The sequence below is a fragment of the Oncorhynchus keta genome, chromosome 12 (assembly GCF_023373465.1).
Source record: "Oncorhynchus keta strain PuntledgeMale-10-30-2019 chromosome 12, Oket_V2, whole genome shotgun sequence".
NCBI lineage: Eukaryota > Metazoa > Chordata > Actinopteri > Salmoniformes > Salmonidae > Oncorhynchus > Oncorhynchus keta.
In genome coordinates, this window is record NC_068432.1 from 34,539,899 (window position 1) to 34,558,168 (window position 18,270).

The following is an 18,270-nucleotide window of genomic DNA, read 5'->3' on the forward strand; positions in this document are numbered from 1 at the left end:
CGAGTTTTAACGAATTTAAATACTAAAAGTAAATAACATTTTTTTTTAAATGTCGTACAATAAAGTAGTACCAGCTCTAGTCAAGTCAAGTTCCGACAACATCAAGAGAATATGCTTGTCTCACGGGAGATTTCGCTCCACGGTCGCATCCACGCAACGTGATGAGGTTGAAGGAGGGAAAGAGAAGAAAGTTGATGAGTGCACTGTGGTGAAAGCTGTTCAAGCGGACCTCATCATCCAGTCAAAAAATACCACCGAAGCTCAAACACAGAAGATCGAAATCGACTTTGACAATACTCATGAAGCTTACAAAAGTAAAGATAACATTGAGCTGCTTAGAAGTCTGTTGGTCTTCAAGCTTTGCACATTCGACTTCCTCGTTGACAAGAACAAGGAGGTAAGAGACATTATTTTGATTGTTTTTATGCTACATTCATTTGATTAGTTTTTACAGGTGTGGTTAGTAGGCTAACTCGTATATCAGATAACTTAATGGACATTTCTGACGGTTAAAAGGGCCATTATTCAACATGCTTGCAGAAGAACATCTTACATTAATTTTACAGCCTAACATTTCCAGGAGCACAAGTAGTTTAGGCCTATTATCATTAGCCTGGCTGACTGTCTGCACAGCTGTGACTGGGGCAGGTGTTAAAGAAAACTCTTATCATACCATCTTGTGACTGAAATGAAAGTCGAAGGTGGTGGTTTTCACAGATCAACTCCTGGGGGGGATCAAATTAAAAGGAACACTACTCTTACTGGCGAGTTGTTGGTCTAACTCAGTTGATTATTTGCTCTGTCCATAGTTGATGGACCTTAGCAAGAAGGTATTTGGCCAGCGGTTGTTTGAGAGGCTGATGAAGATGACGTTCTATGGACAGTTTGTGGCCGGGGAGGACCACAACTCAATCAAGCCTCTGATCCATAAGAACCAGGCCTTCGGCGTGGGGTCAGTCCTGGATTACAGTGTGGAGGAAGACCTAACCCAGGAGGAGGCAGAGAAGAAGGAGATGGAGTAAGTAGTCTGCCACCCTAGTCTGCTGTAGTAGTCTGTATCTCATTTGTCACAACCCCAGCTGAAGTAACACTAATCTAGGATATAGAACTCTTGCAGTATCAACACTACAAAAACAAGCTTTCACATTTTCTAGATTCATAACTTATTATGAATCATTGATTATTTGTAGCAATGTGATATAGCGTGAGATGCCTATACTTTTACCTCAGTAGTCACTATGTAAACATTTTCTGTAATTGACCTATGGCAAAAGGCTACAGTCAAAATAATACTAGGTGATCCAATAATATTGTGGAACAAGCCATATGATCAGTTCCATATGTAGCACTTTTCTCAGACGTAGCAGGGAGAGCCTACAATCTATCTCCCCTATCAAACACCCTCTCTCCCTCTAAAACACACAGGCCTACTCATGTTTCATATTCATAAAAACCTGTGTTTACAACTTCTCAGCATACAACATGCCCATCCCATTTTTCATGGTCTAAAATGGATTGTAAACAATGCATCACTTGCAGCATCTGACATTTCCCAGCACTACCCAGCCACCATTGGTTAGTTTAGACATACCCCTCGAGGCTCTCTCCTGATTTGTTAGCTGAAGAAGCATGTTTATTCCAGTCCCTTTGAGAATGCAGTCACATGCGGTGGATTGAGACAAGCCAGCCCTGTTGTTACTTGATGCACCCGTTCAAAAGAGGCCCAGGGCGTGTTATGTTTTCATGTGTTTTGAAAAACAGCCTTCCCTTGTTTGGTTAGGGATTTTCTTATAGCCTGACTATGCACACATTCAAGCTGAACTAATAGGCTGAATAATAAAGAGGGTGGGGTGGTAGATGGGAATGATAGTGAAAAGGTTAGTGACAGCATTAAAGACCAACTTGGTAAGTCTGACCCTACCTAATTTCTGTGGAACTCTCCACACCAGACTAATTAGGACTTTTGAAGCCAGTCTACATTGGTGGAGTAACACAACATCCTGTTCTCTCTTGTTGATAATTGGATGTACCAGAGAGGAAGAGGACTCATTGTGAATTAATCATTGTGAGAGTGTACCAGAGTTGTAATCAACCTTTTATTTTTTCATCAAGGTTGGCAAAGTACATGCTTTAAATTAGTTTCTGAAGTCTATTACTTTCAAACTTCCAGACTCAACTAATTGATTTTAAAACTTTCATGCAAATTGTGCAGTTAGCCTGTGCAAATATTTACCCCTTTAAGCCATGGCAATCACTGAAACAACCAACAGCACGGAAAGATGCCAGCAGCATACCACTCTGCATCTCACTGCTAGCTTGCCTCTGAAGCTAAGCAGGGTTGATCATGGTCAGTCCCTGGACGGGAGACCAGATGCTGCTTGAGGTTGTGTTGTAGGGCCATCAGAAGGCACTCTTTTCTCTGGTCTAAAAAAATATGCCATTGCCCCAGGGCTGTGATTGGGGACATTGCCCGGTGTAGGGTTCTGTTTTAAACAGGTGCCCTGGCTCTCTGTGGTCACTGAAGATCCCATTGCGCTTGTTGTGAGCGTAGGGGTCTTAGCCACGATGTCCTTCCCAATCTAGCCCTCCAACCATCATGGCCAGCTAATCATCCCCAGCTTTTAATTGGTCATTCATCCCCCCTCCTCTCCCATGTAACTATTTCCCAGGTTGTTGCTGTAAATGAGAATGTGTTCTCAGTCAACTTAACTGGTAAAATAAAGGTCATTTAAAAAATACAGAAATGTACTAATGAGACAACAATTTCCTTCATGTTATTCAATCTTGTGTATTAGGTTCGGTTCTGGACTGGATCTTTCTAGATTAACCTAGGCTACTGTATGTGGGATGCACTGAGGTTTTGAAATAGTCAACAGTCTCAGTGATCAGAAGTCCACGACGGGACAAGAGATCAACAAGCAGGACATTTGCACTTCTACATAATGTGAACACTCTCCCCCCAATCCCTCTGTCGTGCGTACCATATATATATATATATATATATATATATATATATAGTACACTCAACATACTGGCACACACTCTGTGGTTGTGAAACGCAGAGCTGGAACTGATTTTAACAGCTTCTGTGTGGGGGCTGCTGCCACAAATTGTGATAATCTATAGTGCATGACCTTGACCTTTTAAGAAATTATGAGTCATAATCCAGTTCATTACTGGGACCCCATTTTCCTCCCCATCTACTTACTTCAAAATGATTTCCAATGTCTTATTTGGTACTAAACACCTGAACTCTTGATATAAGTATCTCTCAATTGTTGTCATGTTATTTCGGTGTCCTCTCTTTCAGTGCCTGTGTGTCTGAAGCTGAGAAAGAAAGTCCAGGTGTGTATTTGTAGACTGAAATGGATTAACAATTCAAAATGTGTTTTCAGTTTGATTTACAATTCATTTATATGGTTATGATTGTGAGATTTGTTGTAATTGATTGGTTATTTATGCACTTAATAATTTATTGCAGTGCCAGCTACAGAATTCTTTGTAATGCAGGAATATGACCACAGTAATGTTACTTTACATACATGTTTCATTACTGATGTATCAGGCCATCTGGTTGGTGGAGGTGGGGGGTGGAACCCCTTTCACACGGGGCATATAACCGTGCGTGTGAAAGCAGTGGGGGCGCATTGCCAAAATGTCTGTCGGTTCAGAAATGTTCCTGAATGCTAACTTTCTGGGTCTATGCCAGTGGTCATTTAAGGGTTAATATCGAGCCTCTTACATGATGTTTGTTACATGAGATTGCATAGGTGAGGGAGCAGGTTCGATCTGGATGTAGTCTAGAGGGGTTAATGAGAGCAAGTATGTAGGGTTGGTCGGTATCCAGATTTTCATACTCCTGCTGTTTTTGTAACATACCGGATATTACAGTATTACTTAATGTGATCACCAGGGGCAGGTGTGTGTGAGTGTGTGTACCAGTCAGAAGGTTGGAAACACCTACTCATTCCAGGGTTTTTCTTTATTTGTACTGTTTTCTACATTGTAGAATAATAGGAAAGACATCAAAACTATGAAATAACTCAGATGGAATCATGTAGTCACGAAAAAGGTGTTAAACAAATTAAAATATATTTTATATTTGAGGTTCTTCAAAGTAGCCACCCTTTACCTTGATGACAGCTTTGCACACTCTTGGCATTCTCTCAACCAGCTTCATGAGGTAGTCACCTGGAATGCATTTCAATTAACAGGTGTGCCTTGTTAAAAAGTTAATTTGTGGAATTTCTTTCCTTAATGCATTTGAGCCAATCAATTGTGTTGTGACAAGGTAGGGGTATTCAGAACATAGCCCTATTTGGTAAAAGACCAAATCCATATTATGAAAGAACAGCTCAAAGAAGCAAAGAGAAATGACAGTCCATCATTACTTTAAGATGTGAAGGTCAGTCAATCTGCACAATACCACAGCATTCTGCAGTGATACGCCATCCCATCAGGTTTGCACTTAGTGGGACTATCATTTGTTTTTCAACAGGACAATGACCCAAAACACATCCCCAGGTTGTGTAAGGGCTATTTGACTATGGAGAGCGATCGAGTGCTGCATCAGATGACCTGGCTTCCACAATCACCCGACCGCAAACCAATTGAGATGGTTTGGGATGATTTGGACCGCAGAGTGAAGGAAAAGCAGCCCAACAAGTCCTCAGCATATGTGGGAACTCCTTCAAGACAGTTGGAAAAGCATTCCTTGAGAGGCTGGTTGAGTGAATCCGAAGGGTGGCTACTTTGAAAACACTTTTTTTGTTTACTACATGATTCCATGTGTGTTATTTCATAGTTTTGATGACTTCACTATTATTCTACAATGTAGAAAATAGTAAAAAATTAAGAAAAACCCTGGAATGAGTATGTGTGTCCAAACTTTTAACTTGTACTGTGTGTATGTGTGTATATATATATCTCACACACACTGTGCAAACAAACTGTTAAGAAAACCTGCTCTTCCATGACAGACTGACCAGGTGAAAGCTATGATCTGGGGGTATTTCGAAATTATAAACGGTATATCGTCCATGCCTACAGATATGCATGTTAAGTTAAAGAGCAGCTGAATCCCTGGTTCACGTCATGTGTTGGGGCTCTGGATATTTACATAACCCTCTCCCACATATATGTTTTCTGAGCATGGGACTAGGTATTTAGAGATCTTTTTTCTTTTACTTATTTTTATATACAGTATCTTATAACATGGTGTGTGCTGCATCAGATTACCTGGCCTCCACAATCACCTGACCTCAACCCAATTGAGATGGTTTGGGAATGCCAAGAGTGTGCAATGCTGTCATCAAGGCAAAGGGTGGCTACGTAAACAAATAGGAAAAAAAATAATAATATTTAACACTTTTTTGGTTACTACATGATTCCATATGTGTTATTTCATAGATGCTAATATATTTGGTACACGTTGAAGTATTCTGCTGTCACAATTTTTCATTTTATGAAAAACAGATCTCCAGGTATCTATGCCAATTTATATCTAGATTGTTTAGGTGATGGTGGGGAGGGTCATTCCTTTGGAAAGTCTTCTCTTGTCTTTCCCTCCCAGTGTTCTGTGTGTGTATACTCAAGTCTAGAGGAAAGTCTTGTTACATTAGACAACTTTATGTCTCATGTTGTTTTCTGACTTTAGGCGTTGACCACCGTGAGATGAAGTACAAGGCCCACCGTCAGTTTGGGGACCGTCGTGGGGGCGTGGTCAGTGCCAGGACATACTTCTATGCTGATGAGGCCAAGTGTGACAACCAGATGGAGACCTTCCTCAACTGCATAAAAGCCTCAGGTGAGAACACAATCAAATGCAGTGAGTTCAATTAATTGAGTCAAAAAATATTTTTTATGCAGATGTTATATTATGCTTAGTATGATTATTATTATGTATTTATCAATCATGTTATTGCTGCACTAAATGTTATGTTGCATCTCTGACTCTTAGGGGGGGCCTCTGTAGATGGATTTTCTGCCATTAAGATGACTGCCCTGGGCCGTCCACAGTTCCTGGTGAGTTAGACACCCTCTGCCTGTTAGACTCTCTTTTTAGCCCTTGATTTAACATTGGCAGTGATCATGACAGAGTGCAGCTTTTTTTTGTTTGTTGGTGTTATGACCTGTTTCCTCTCCAGCTCCAGTTCTCAGAGGTGCTGGTGAAATGGAGGAGGTTCTTCAACCTGCTGGCAGCACAGCAGGGGAAGTCTGGCATGGATGCACTGGAGCAGAAACTGGAACTGGAACAGCTGAAGGTGCGTGTCACCTAGAGCAACACTCAAAGTGGAGATGTGACTGAGTTCAAGCAGTTTCCCAGCTAAAAATCACCCAAACCGGCTCTCTGCTACTAAGACGACTCCCTAGATCTAACATACTTCATATCTGTGAGAGCCTTATGGTTCCTTTGAGACAAAAACACCTGTGAAAACACCATACCAAAATGATGAAACATTATTGTTTTTCCTCCTACTAATTTCCTTGATCTATCTATAATGTTTCATCATTAATAGTTATTGATGTTCATTAATAAAATGAAATCCTATTTTGGTATTATATTAGGATCCCCGTTTATCTGTTGCGCAAGCAGCAGCTACTCTTCCTGGGGTTCACACAAAACATGATCCATGACATAATACAGAATATTAAAAGACAAAAACAGCTCAAGGACAGAACTACATATTGTACATTTTTAAACGGCACACACGGCCTACATATCAATACATACAAAATATCTAGGTCAAATTGCGGAGAGGCGTTGTGGTGTCAGGTGGTGCTTTATCTATTTTTTTCAACCAGGTTTGCTGTTCATTTGAGCATAAATGGGAGTTTCATGCAATAATGGCTCTATACTTCTGTTTGCTACAGGAGAGTTTGACTCAGCTGGGGGTTGGAAATAAAGATGACATTGAGAACTGGTTTACTGGAGAGAAACTGGGCCTATCAGGGTAAGAGGCTGAACCTAAAATGCATCATGAGCACACAAACAATCAACTATTCAATAGATAGTATGTGCATACAGGACTGAATTTGACTTTGAATATGTAATTTACATCATGTCCCCCAGAACTATTGACCTTCTGGACTGGAACAGCTTGATTAATGACAGAACATCGATCTCGAACCTGCTCGTCATTCCCAATGTTGAGGCGAGCTAGCCACATATTACACATGCATTCGCACACACATAAATTGACATATCCTTGTCATATTTAACATACAGGCATAGTACTGTAGGATATCTACCTGAATGTGTTTGTACACAGAAACTTATGAAGTGTAGTATGTACCTACACAAATCCATCCATCCATGCAGTGTACATACAGTATATGCATACATGCATACATGCATTTTGTAGTTTAGGTCAGGGTTGACTCTAAATTAAATCTGTCTTCTGATTTTCTAGACTGGTCAGCTGGAGCCTCTGTTGAGGAAGTTCACTGTTGAAGAGGAGAAACAGATGAAGAGGATGCTGCAGAGAGTGGATGTTCTGGCCAAGGTAGGTTTTTTTTTGAGTGCAACATAGGCACTGTTAACTAGCATGGCTTTAAAATTGAACAACAGTATATTAGCCCAGCTCCTCACATTCATTTTTATTAAACATTTTTATTTCACCTTTATTTAACCAGGTAGGCCAGTTGAGAACAAGTTGTCATTTACAACTGCAACCTGGCTGAGATAAAGAAAAGCAGTGCAACAAAAACAACAGTTACACATGGGATAAACAAACATACAGTCAATAACACAATAGAAATATGTATACAGTGTGTGCAAATGGAGTAAGGAGGTAAGGCAATAAATAGGCCATAGTAGCGAAGTAATTACAATTTAGCAAATTAACACTGGAGTGATAGATGTGCAGATGATGATGTGAAAGTAGAAATACTGGTGTGCAAAAATAAATAAAAACAATATGGTGATGAGGTAGGTGGTTGGATGGGCTATTTACAGATGGGCTGTGTACAGCTGCATTGATTGGTAAGCTGCTCAGATAGCTGATGCTTAAAGTTAGTGAGGGAGATATAAGTCTCCAACTTCAGCAATTTTTGCAATTCATTCCAGTCATTGGCAGCAGAGAACTGGAAGGAAAGGCGGCCAGAGGAAGTGTTGGCTTTGGGGATGACCAGTGAGATATACCTGCTGGAGCTTGTGCTATGGGTGGGTGTTGCTATGGTGACCAGTGAGCTGAGATAAGGTGACGCTTTACCTAGCAAAGACTTATAGATGACCTGGAGCCAGTGGGTTTGGCGACGAATATGTAGCGAGGGCCAGCCAACGAGAGCATACAGGTCGCAGTGGTGGGTGGTATGTGGGGCTTTGGTAACAAAACAGATGGCACTGTGATAGACTGCATCCAATGTGCTGAGTAGAGTGTTGGAGGCTATTTTGTAAATGATATCTCCGAAGTCGAGGAATCGGCAAAATAGTCTGTTTTACGAGGATATGTTTGGCAGCATGAGTGAAGGAGGCTTTGTTGTGAAATAGGAAGCCGATTCTAGATTTAATTTTGGATTGGAGATGTTTAATATGACTCTGGAAGGAGAGTTTACAGTCTAGCCACACACCTAGGTATTTACAGTCTAGCCACACACCTAGGTATTTACAGTCTAGCCAGACACCTAGGTATTTACAGTCTAGCCACACACCTAGGTATTTACAGTCTAGCCAGACACCTAGGTATTTACAGTCTAGCCAGACACCTAGGTATTTACAGTCTAGCCAGACACCTAGGTGTTTACAGTCTAGCCAGACACCTAGGTGTTTACAGTCTAGCCAGACACCTAGGTGTTTACAGTCTAGCCAGACACCTAGGTGTTTACAGTCTAGCCAGACACCTAGGTGTTTACAGTCTAGCCAGACACCTAGGTGTTTACAGTCTAGCCAGACACCTAGGTGTTTACAGTCTAGCCAGACACCTAGGTGTTTACAGTCTAGCCAGACACCTAGGTGTTTACAGTCTAGCCAGACACCTAGGTGTTTACAGTCTAGCCAGACACCTAGGTGTTTACAGTCTAGCCAGACACCTAGGTGTTTACAGTCTAGCCAGACACCTAGGTGTTTACAGTCTAGCCAGACACCTAGGTGTTTACAGTCTAGCCAGACACCTAGGTGTTTACAGTCTAGCCAGACACCTAGGTGTTTACAGTCTAGCCAGACACCTAGGTGTTTACAGTCTAGCCAGACACCTAGGTGTTTACAGTCTAGCCAGACACCTAGGTGTTTGTAGTTGTTCAGAAATTCATATTCTAATTGAACCATGGGATGTAGTATATATCAGATTTGACAAGACTTTTCTCTTACTCTCATCCCTGCCTCAGTGAGCAGGCCATACAGGAGTTTATTGGAAATAAACCTTTTGGCAATACTTTTGTTTATTCTTATAACAAATGTTCTGATTTACTTCAGCAGTGTGTCATCATTTTTGGGAAAGGTTGTGTTTGCATTGTAGTTGCACTGCTCCAACAGGACCAAGACTATGACGTGTTGTATCCACAGTCTGTTTGCTCTTAAGTGAGTCTCTATAGATACAAGTAATACCTTGGTCCCTTGAGATTGCATTAGTATGGCTGGACTACATGGCAACACAAGATGGCCAAAGACCTCAACATGCTACGACTATGACTGTGATATTTGTTGCCTCAGCTAGCTATCTTAAGATGAATGCAGTAATTGTAAGTGGCTTTGGAAAGCACAGTCTGCTAAAAGACTAAAATGTAAAATGTAACATGCTCTGAAATAGAAGGCTTAGACTCATACATTTCTATAGCCTAGGTAGGAGCAAGATCACTGAAGGGTTTCAGATAATCAACAACATTTTCTGCTCACTTTTCTGGAGCTGACCAGGAGTTGATGCTAACTGACAGAAGTTAACAAAGTTTTTGTCCTTCCCTCTATCCCAGCATGCGGTGGAGAACGGGGTGAGGCTGATGGTGGATGCTGAGCAGACGTACTTCCAGCCGGCCATCAGCAGACTGACCCTGGAGATGCAGAGGATCTTCAACAGAGAGAAGCCCATCATCTTCAACACCTACCAGTGCTATCTTAAGGTGAGGCTGTCCGTATTATCTTCCAAGAAAACTCTCCTCGGTTATCGTCACAGCCGTGTATATCCTCCCGCAAGCGGATACCAAGACAGCCATCAAGGAACTTCACTGGACTCTATGTAAACTGAAAACCATATATCCTGAGGATGCATTTATTGTAGCTGGGGATTTTAACAAAGCTAATCTGAGAACAAGGCTACCTAAATTCTATCAGCATATCGATTGCAGGGGTAGCCTCAGACAATAACATTGTCTGTACGCTGTATAGGAGATGTTGTACCCACTGTGACTACTAAAACCTTCCCTAACCAGAAACCGTGGATTGATGGCAGCATTCGTGCAAAACTGAAAGCTCTTATGACCGCATTTAATCATGGCAAGGTGACTGGAAACATGACCGAATACAAAGTGTAGTTATTCCCTCCGTAAAGCAATCAAAGAAGCAAAGCGTCAGTATATAGACAAAGTGGAGCCGCAATTCAATGGCTCAAACACGAAACGTATGTGACAGGGTTGACAGACAATCAATCAAACCAGCCCCATCTTTGACATCGACATCTTGATCTCAAACAAATTAAACAACTTCTTTGCGCGCATTGATGACAATACAGTGCCACTGACATGGCCCGCTAACAAAGACTGTGGGCTCTGCTTCTCCCTGGCTGATGTGAATAAAACATTTAAACGTGTTAACCCTCGCAGGGCTGCCGTCCCAGACCGCATCCCTAGCCGCATCCTCAGAGCATGCGAGACCAGCTGGCTGTTGTGTTTACGGACATATTCAATCAATCCCTATCCCAGTCTGTTCCCAAGAAAGCTAAGGTAACTGAACTAAATGACTATCGCCCCGTAGCACTCATTTCTGTCATCATGAAGTGCTTCGAGAGTCTAGTCAAGGATCATATCACCGCCACCCTACCTGACTCCCTAGACCCACTCCAGTTTGCTTACTGCCCCAATGGGTCCACAGACGATGCAATCGCCATCACACTGCACACTACCCTATCCCGTCTAGACAAGAGGAATACCTATGTAAGAATGCTGTTCATTGACTACAGCTCAGCATTCAGCAACATAGTACCCTCCAAACTCATCATTAAGCTTGAGACCCTGAGTCTCGACCTCGCTCTGTGCAACTGGGTCCTGGACTTCCTGACGGGCTGCCCCCAGGTGGTGAGGGTAGTCCACTTCGCTGATCCACAACACTGGGGCCCGACAGGGGTGCATGCTCAGCCCCCTCCTATACTCCCTGTTCACCCATGACCATGGGGCCATGCATGCCTCCAACTCAATGTTCAAGTTTGCAGACGACACTACAGTGGTAGGCTTGATTACCAACAACGAAGAAACCAGGGAGGAGGTGAGAGCCCTTGGAGTGTGGTGTCAGGAAAATAACCTCTCACTCAATGTCAGCAAAACAAAAGTCATGATCGTGGACTTCGGGAAACCGCAAAGGGAGCACCCCCATATCCACATCGATGGAAAAGCATGGGAGAAGGTGGAAAATGTTAAGTTCCTCTGTGTACATATCACCGACAAAATGAAATGGTCCTTGCACACAGATGGTGTGGTAAAGGAGGCGCAATAGCCACCTCTTCAACCTCAGGAGGCTGAAAAAATGTCACCTAAAACCCTTACTAACTTTTACAGGTGTACAATTGAGAGCACCCTGTCTGACTGTATCACCGCCTGGTACGGCAATTGCACCGCCCACAACCGCAGGGCTCTCCCAATGGTGGTGCGGTCTGCACAATGCATCACTGGGGGCAAACTACCTTTCCTCCAGGACACCTACAACACCCAAATTCACAGGAAGGCAAAAAGGATCATAAAAGACAATAACCAGAGAGGCGGCTGCCTACCTGCCTACCTACTTGGGGCGGCAGGGTAGCCTAGTGGTTAGAGCGTTGGACTAGTAACCAAAAGGTTGTAAGTTCGAATCCCCGAGCTGACAAGGAACAAATCTGTTGTTCTGCCCCTGAACAGGCAGTTAACCCACTGTTCCTAGGCCGTCATTGAAAATAAGAATTTGTTCTTAACTGACTTGCCTAGTAAAATTAAAACTTAAATGAAACCTACAGACTTGATATCATTGGCCACTTTAATAAATGGAACACTAGTCACTTAATAATGCCACTTTAAGAATGTTTACATATCTCACATTACTCATCTCATATGTGTATCCTTCACTATCTATTGCATCTTAGTTGCTCTGTCACTGCTCATCCATATATTTTATACTTATATATTCCCATCCCATTCCTTTACTAGATTGTGTGTATTAGGATTTGTTAGGTATGTTGTGGAATTGTTAGATATTACCTGTTAGATACTGCTGTACTGTCGGATCTAGAAGCATAAGCATTTCTCTAGACTCGCAATAACATCTGCTAACCATGTGTATGTGGCCAATAAAATGTGATTTGATTTGTATGTAGAGCTTGGGACTTGTTATTGGGACTACATGTACAGTCTCAGGGAGGATCCCTGGGAGGATCCCTGTTATGTATAGACTTGTCATAAACTTAGAGTGAAACAGGTTTTGTAAGCCTGTGGCCAATAAAATGTGATTTGATTTGTATGTAGAGCTTGGGACTTGTTATTGGGACTACATGTACAGTCTCAGGGAGGATCCCTGGGAGGATCCCTGTTATGTATAGACTTGTCATAAACTTAGAGTGAAACAGGTTTTGTAAGCCTTCCATATTTGACTCATAAAAGCCCAACCTAGTATATAAACCTTCCATAGCCATGTTTGTTTTTTGACATAAACCTGAAATGAAACTATTTAAACACGATTGTGTTACTTATCAACCCTTTATAAGAGGTGTTCTGGATAGCCTGCTGCCAAAAATGTCAAGATTTGTGGTGTTAACTATAGCGTTATATAATTGTGTTACCCTTTACTACCTGTAAAGGAAGCCTATGACAATGTGTCTGTGGATATGGAGCTGTCCCGGCGTGAAGGTTGGTACTTTGGGGCCAAGCTGGTCCGCGGGGCCTACATGTACCAGGAGAGGAGCAGGGCAGTGGAGATCGGCTACGAAGACCCCATTAACCCAGACTATGATGCCACCAACCGGATGTACCACAAGTAAGACCCCCTTCTGTGCTTTGGGGTGACGTTTCCCCTAGGTACAGATCTAGGATCAGCTTCCCCGACCCCCAATCCATTTGTGTGAAAAATGCAAAACTGACCTAAGATCATAACCATTGGTGTTATGCGTGACTTTAGTAAGTGGGTATTTTCATTGTTGAATTTGGATGCATTATGTGATTAAGTTATATCAGCTGAATGGAATAGCCAAAGTTCCTTGTCTTTCCCTGATTCTCCAAAGATGTTTAGAGTTTGTGTTGGAAGAGATCAACCACAACAGGAAGGCTAATGTCATGGTGGCGTCACACAACGAGGACACTGTCAAATTCACTCTGGAGAAGTAAGACCAGCCTCTGGGCTTTATTCAAATCAAGAGGTGGTTAGACTAGTTACTAGACTTTTTCTACAGACATTTTGTAACACAAAGCACCAAACCAGTAATAAAACCACTTCACAGAAACCAAATGTATTATATCAATGGGCATGTAGCAAGTGGTTAAGAGCGTTCAGCCAGTAACCGAAAGGTCACTGGTTCGATTCCCCGAGTCGACTAGCTAAAAAATCTTTCTGTACCCTTGAGCAAGGCACTTAACCCTAATTGCTTCTGTAAGCCACTCTTGATAAGAGCGTCTGCTAAATGACTAAAATGTAAATGCATTCATCAGTGAGGTGATGTTTATTTTTGCACAGGATTATGTTTGTTTTATTTTATATTTACATTCCGTCTGTGTTGTCTCTCTGCAGGATGAACCAGATGGGTCTGTCACCCACTGAGAACAAGGTCTATTTTGGACAGCTGCTCGGAATGTGTGACCAGATCAGCTTCCCACTAGGTACTGTAACACCTTCAGAACTGTAGATGGGTGTTGCATAATAGTAATGGGTTTATTGGAGTTCCAAGATTTATTGATTGGCATTTTGGTCAGAAATCTTGTGCGACACAAACAACCTCAGGGTCTCACTCCGTCATCAGTCACCTGATACCAAACCATAGCTGTCTTTAGTGTGTAGATCAATAGGGGTTCACACAGTTCTTATACATTTTGTTATTATATAATTTAGCTTTTTATTGATTTAGACAAATTAGTTTAGAGACTAACTTTTATACAAAAATACCTTCCATTCCTGTGCATGTAATTAGGTTCCAATGTTTTTCTGTGCTTGTGTGAAACACATTGCTAGTGGTTGTTGCTTCTCCAGTCACATAACATCTCCCACTCTCTCTGTGTCTGAGAGCAGGCCAGGCTGGATTCCCAGTGTACAAATACGTCCCCTACGGCCCAGTCAACGAGGTCATCCCCTACCTGTCTCGCCGTGCCCTGGAGAACAGGGGCTTCATGAAGGGTTCCCAGAGGGAGCGCAGCCTGTTGTGGAAGGAGCTCAAACGCAGGCTGCTCAATGGACAGATCCTCTACAAGCCTGTGTACTAACTGAGCTGACTGACTGTCTGGCACACCAGCACTCTGCCCCTGTAATACATTCCAATGTCTTAACCAAACCTGCCCTGCGCACAATGGGGTGAAAACTAACTTCCACTTAAGTTGAATTTCCACTTAGTCCTGCTCTGATGTCAATGGGAGCCTAAAGTGAAGCATTGGCTGAAGTGGACATTAGGATTCAACCCCATGGCTTTAGAATGTACTGTAGGTAGGCTTGTGTAGTACTAAGATACTAACCTAATGCCAAAAGACCCTCTGACTGGCTCTGCCTTTTCATCTATTGCTGCCAAAAGTGTCCTTATTTTACATAAGAATATATCTTATCCACTGTGGTTTAGCAGCTTATTCAGTGGCTTATTGGCCATTTTTAAAGTTGAGCTATAGTCCTTAATCTTGCATGGAAAGTGTGATTTGTTATCACTGCTTAGAGTCATATCAATATAACTGTAGTTGTCGACAGGATTTTTCTGAATTTATTAAGGCTCCTATTTAATGTGTCCAGTGTCTTTTTGTTTCCATTCAATGTTCAGGAACGGTATGTTTTGTAAAAATGTAGTTATTTATCATTGTCTTACAGACTGCTTTGGAACCCTTGTTTGTTAGCATGTAATGTTTAAAGCTGTCCTTTGTATCTATGTTTTACTGAACTGTGGATGACTGGTCATTTGTAAACACTTTGTACAGGGTTCTAGCTTTGCTGATTTTTAAAACCAATTCATTCATTATTTAAATAGGAATATATAAAACCGATGTACACAAGGTTGTACAGTATGATGATATTACTGTCTTATTAAAGAAATTGAGTGGTCATGTGATAATGAACTACAATGTATTGGCCTGAACGTTACACTGTCTCCCCAAATGTCTTTTACCCTTATTGAGATGTATAGGCCACCTTCCACCAAAAGTGTGTTTTTGATCAGTTTAATAACATGCTTAGGGAATGTAACTTTGGGAAAGAGGTCATCTTAATGGGATAGTTTAACATTAATTATGAAGACAAGTCTTGTAGGAAACCCCTCAAACAGATCATTAATACCTTTGACCTTACACAGCTAGTTAAAGGGCAAACCAGGGTGGCTCTAAAGCACAGATTGATTTGGTGTTCAGTAATAAACCAGAGAGGGTGACTAAATCATTCAATATGGTTACTGGTCTATCTGATCATAATCTGACACTTATAGCCAGAAAGCTGTCTAAGAGCAGGTTTAACCTCTCTACTGTTAGAAAGTCGGATCAACTAAGAATACCTAATAGTGAATTAAACTATTTGAAAACGCAATTAAGGGAATTAACTGGAATGATCTCTTGTCCTAAACAGATGTGGAAGCTGATAGGTTGTTCTATCCACAATCCAGATGACAATAAATGGTTTCCTAAAGAAAATCAAATCCAAACCTGGCCAAAAGAGCACTATTCCTTGGCTAAATGGAGAAATCTGGAAATTGATGAAAGAACGAGATTGTGCTCTAAAAATAGCCCTAAGATCCAAATGAGAGCATGACAGATGTAGGTTTACCATGTTGAGAAATAAGGTGATGAAAGAAATCAGACAGTCCAAGGCAAACTTTTTTATTAACATAATTGGTGAAGCAAAGGGAAATTCTAAATTGATTTGGGGGAATGTAAAAAATGTAACAGGGAAAGACCATAGTATCACTGCAAAAAGACTAGAAATCATGGTGAATAACAGTCGAAATAGCAATAATTTCTACTTTATTGACTCTGTCAGTGTACTGATACAGAACCCCTCCACTGGTTTCTTGGGCTCAGTGCTAGTGAATAACGCGCAACCTGTCTTCATCATAAGGGAGGTTTCTAAATCAAAGTTGAACAAGGTGATTAGCTCACTAAAGAACTAAAACCAAAGATGTGTTTGGGCTGGACTCTGCCTTAAAACTATAAAGAGTCACTCATTGGCCCCATTACTAAGGTCACCAAAACATCTATTGGTCTCGGAGTGTTTCCAAGGGTATGGAAGTCGGCCATAATAACGGCCATCTTTCAATCGGGCAACCCTGCTGACGTGAGTAACTACAGGCCCATTAGCCCATTAGTATACTACCGGTGGTGTCAAAGGTGTGTAGCAGAACAACTGATTGCCACCTCAAAAACAGCCCCTTAACAATACACTCCATGCGGTTTGGCTTCAGAGCGAAACACTCCACAGAAACTGCCAACTGCTTTCTTCTGGAAAATGTGAAGTCCAAGATGGACAAAGGGGGTGTTGTTGGGGCTGTGTTTCTGGACCTAAGGAAGGAAGCAAGTTCAACTTTTCCCCCGATGCCTTGAGATGGATGATATCATACCTTGAAGGCAGAACTCAGTGAGCTGTCGCCTACTCTTAGCTATGATGTTGGCGTGCCCCAAGGGTCAATACTGGGGCCCGTCCTGTTCAGCCTGTACATTAATGATCTGCCTTCTGTCTGTACTGGGTCTGAATTTCAAATGTATGCAGATGATACAGTGATATATGTGCATGCAAAGAGCAAACAACAAGCTGCACAAGAACTCACTACTGTAATGGTCCAGGTTACAAAGTGGCTCAGTGACTCGTGTTTGCATCTCAATGTGAAAAAACTTTGCATGTTCTTCACAAAGAGGGCAACAGATGCTACTGAACCAGATGTCTATGTGCCAGGGGAGAATCTCCAGGTGTTATCTGATTTTAAGTACCTTGTCATCATACTTGATTCCAACCTCTCTTTTAAAAAGCATGTGAAAAAGGTCATTCAGATAACCAAATTCAACCTAGCTAATTTCCAATTTATACGAAATTGTTTCACTACAGAGGTAGCAAAACTGTACTTCAAATCTATGATACTCCCCCACTTAACATACTGCTTGACTAGTTGGGCCCAAGCTTGCTGTCCAACATTAAAACCTATTCAGTCTGTCTACAAACAGCCTCTCAAAGTGCTTGATAGGAAGCCCAATAGCCATCATCACTGTTACATCCTCAGAAAGCATGAGCTCCTGAGTTGGGAAAATCTTGTGCAATACACCGATGCATGTCTTGTATTCAAGATCCTAAATGGCCTGGCTCCCCTCCACTCAATATTTTTGTTAAACAGAAAACCCAAACATATGGCAGCAGATCCACAAGGTCTGCCATGAGAGGTGACTGTAGGAGGTGACTTAAGGAAAAGCACCTTTAGTAAATCCGCTTTCTCTGTGAGAGCTTCCCATGTCTGGAATACACTGCCATCAGACACACATAACTGCACCACCTATCACACTTTCACAAAAAGCATGAAGACATGGCTAAAGGTCAATCAGATTTGTGAACATAATCCCTAGCTGTGTATTGCCACTTTCCATGTTGTCTGTGTGTGGTGTGGAAACACTGTTGCTTTTATGAATTTTGTCTTGCTGCTTTTTGTTCTATGTTGCTCTGGATGTATGCTACGTCTTGCTTGTCCTATGTTGCTCTGTCTGTATGCTATGTCTTGCTTGTCCCATGTTGCTCTGCGTGTGCTCACTGCTTAATGATTGTCTATATTGTAATTGTTTTTAATAACCTGCCCAGGGACTGCGGTTGAAAATTAGCCGGCTGGCTAAAACAGGCACTTTTACTGAAAAGTTGATTAATGTGCACTGTCCCTGTAAAAATAAAAATAAACTCAATATTTTATAAAGCATGTCAATGAGAAAAGCACTGTGCATGTTTTAATCTTGATCTCA

The 18,270-nt window shown here is 41.7% G+C and overlaps 1 protein-coding gene across 1 annotated transcript; it reads left to right on the forward strand.

The window, feature by feature from the left end:
- Positions 1-15: 15 nt before the first annotated feature.
- On the forward strand, positions 16-15,394 carry LOC118391414 (proline dehydrogenase 1, mitochondrial-like). Its single transcript, XM_035782785.2, has 14 exons — positions 16-397; positions 810-1,018; positions 3,311-3,345; positions 5,657-5,806; positions 5,960-6,024; positions 6,147-6,263; positions 6,874-6,953; positions 7,073-7,154; positions 7,413-7,505; positions 9,907-10,053; positions 12,969-13,144; positions 13,389-13,487; positions 13,892-13,980; positions 14,387-15,394. The coding sequence occupies exons 1-14, from the start codon at positions 50-52 to the stop codon at positions 14,575-14,577; spliced, it is 1,881 nt and encodes a 626-aa protein (XP_035638678.1). The 5' UTR covers positions 16-49; the 3' UTR covers positions 14,578-15,394.
- The last annotated feature ends 2,876 nt before the right edge of the window (positions 15,395-18,270 follow it).

Excerpts from the sequence above, each read along its gene's own strand:
- LOC118391414 (XM_035782785.2), top strand. The coding sequence starts at position 50 with ATGTCGTACAATAAAGTAGTACCAGCTCTAGTCAAGTCAAGTTCCGAC. Across the intron at positions 3,346-5,656 it reads AGCTGAGAAAGAAAGTCCAG|GCGTTGACCACCGTGAGATG; the intron begins GTGTGTATTTGT and ends TTCTGACTTTAG. Across the intron at positions 6,264-6,873 it reads TGGAACTGGAACAGCTGAAG|GAGAGTTTGACTCAGCTGGG; the intron begins GTGCGTGTCACC and ends TGTTTGCTACAG.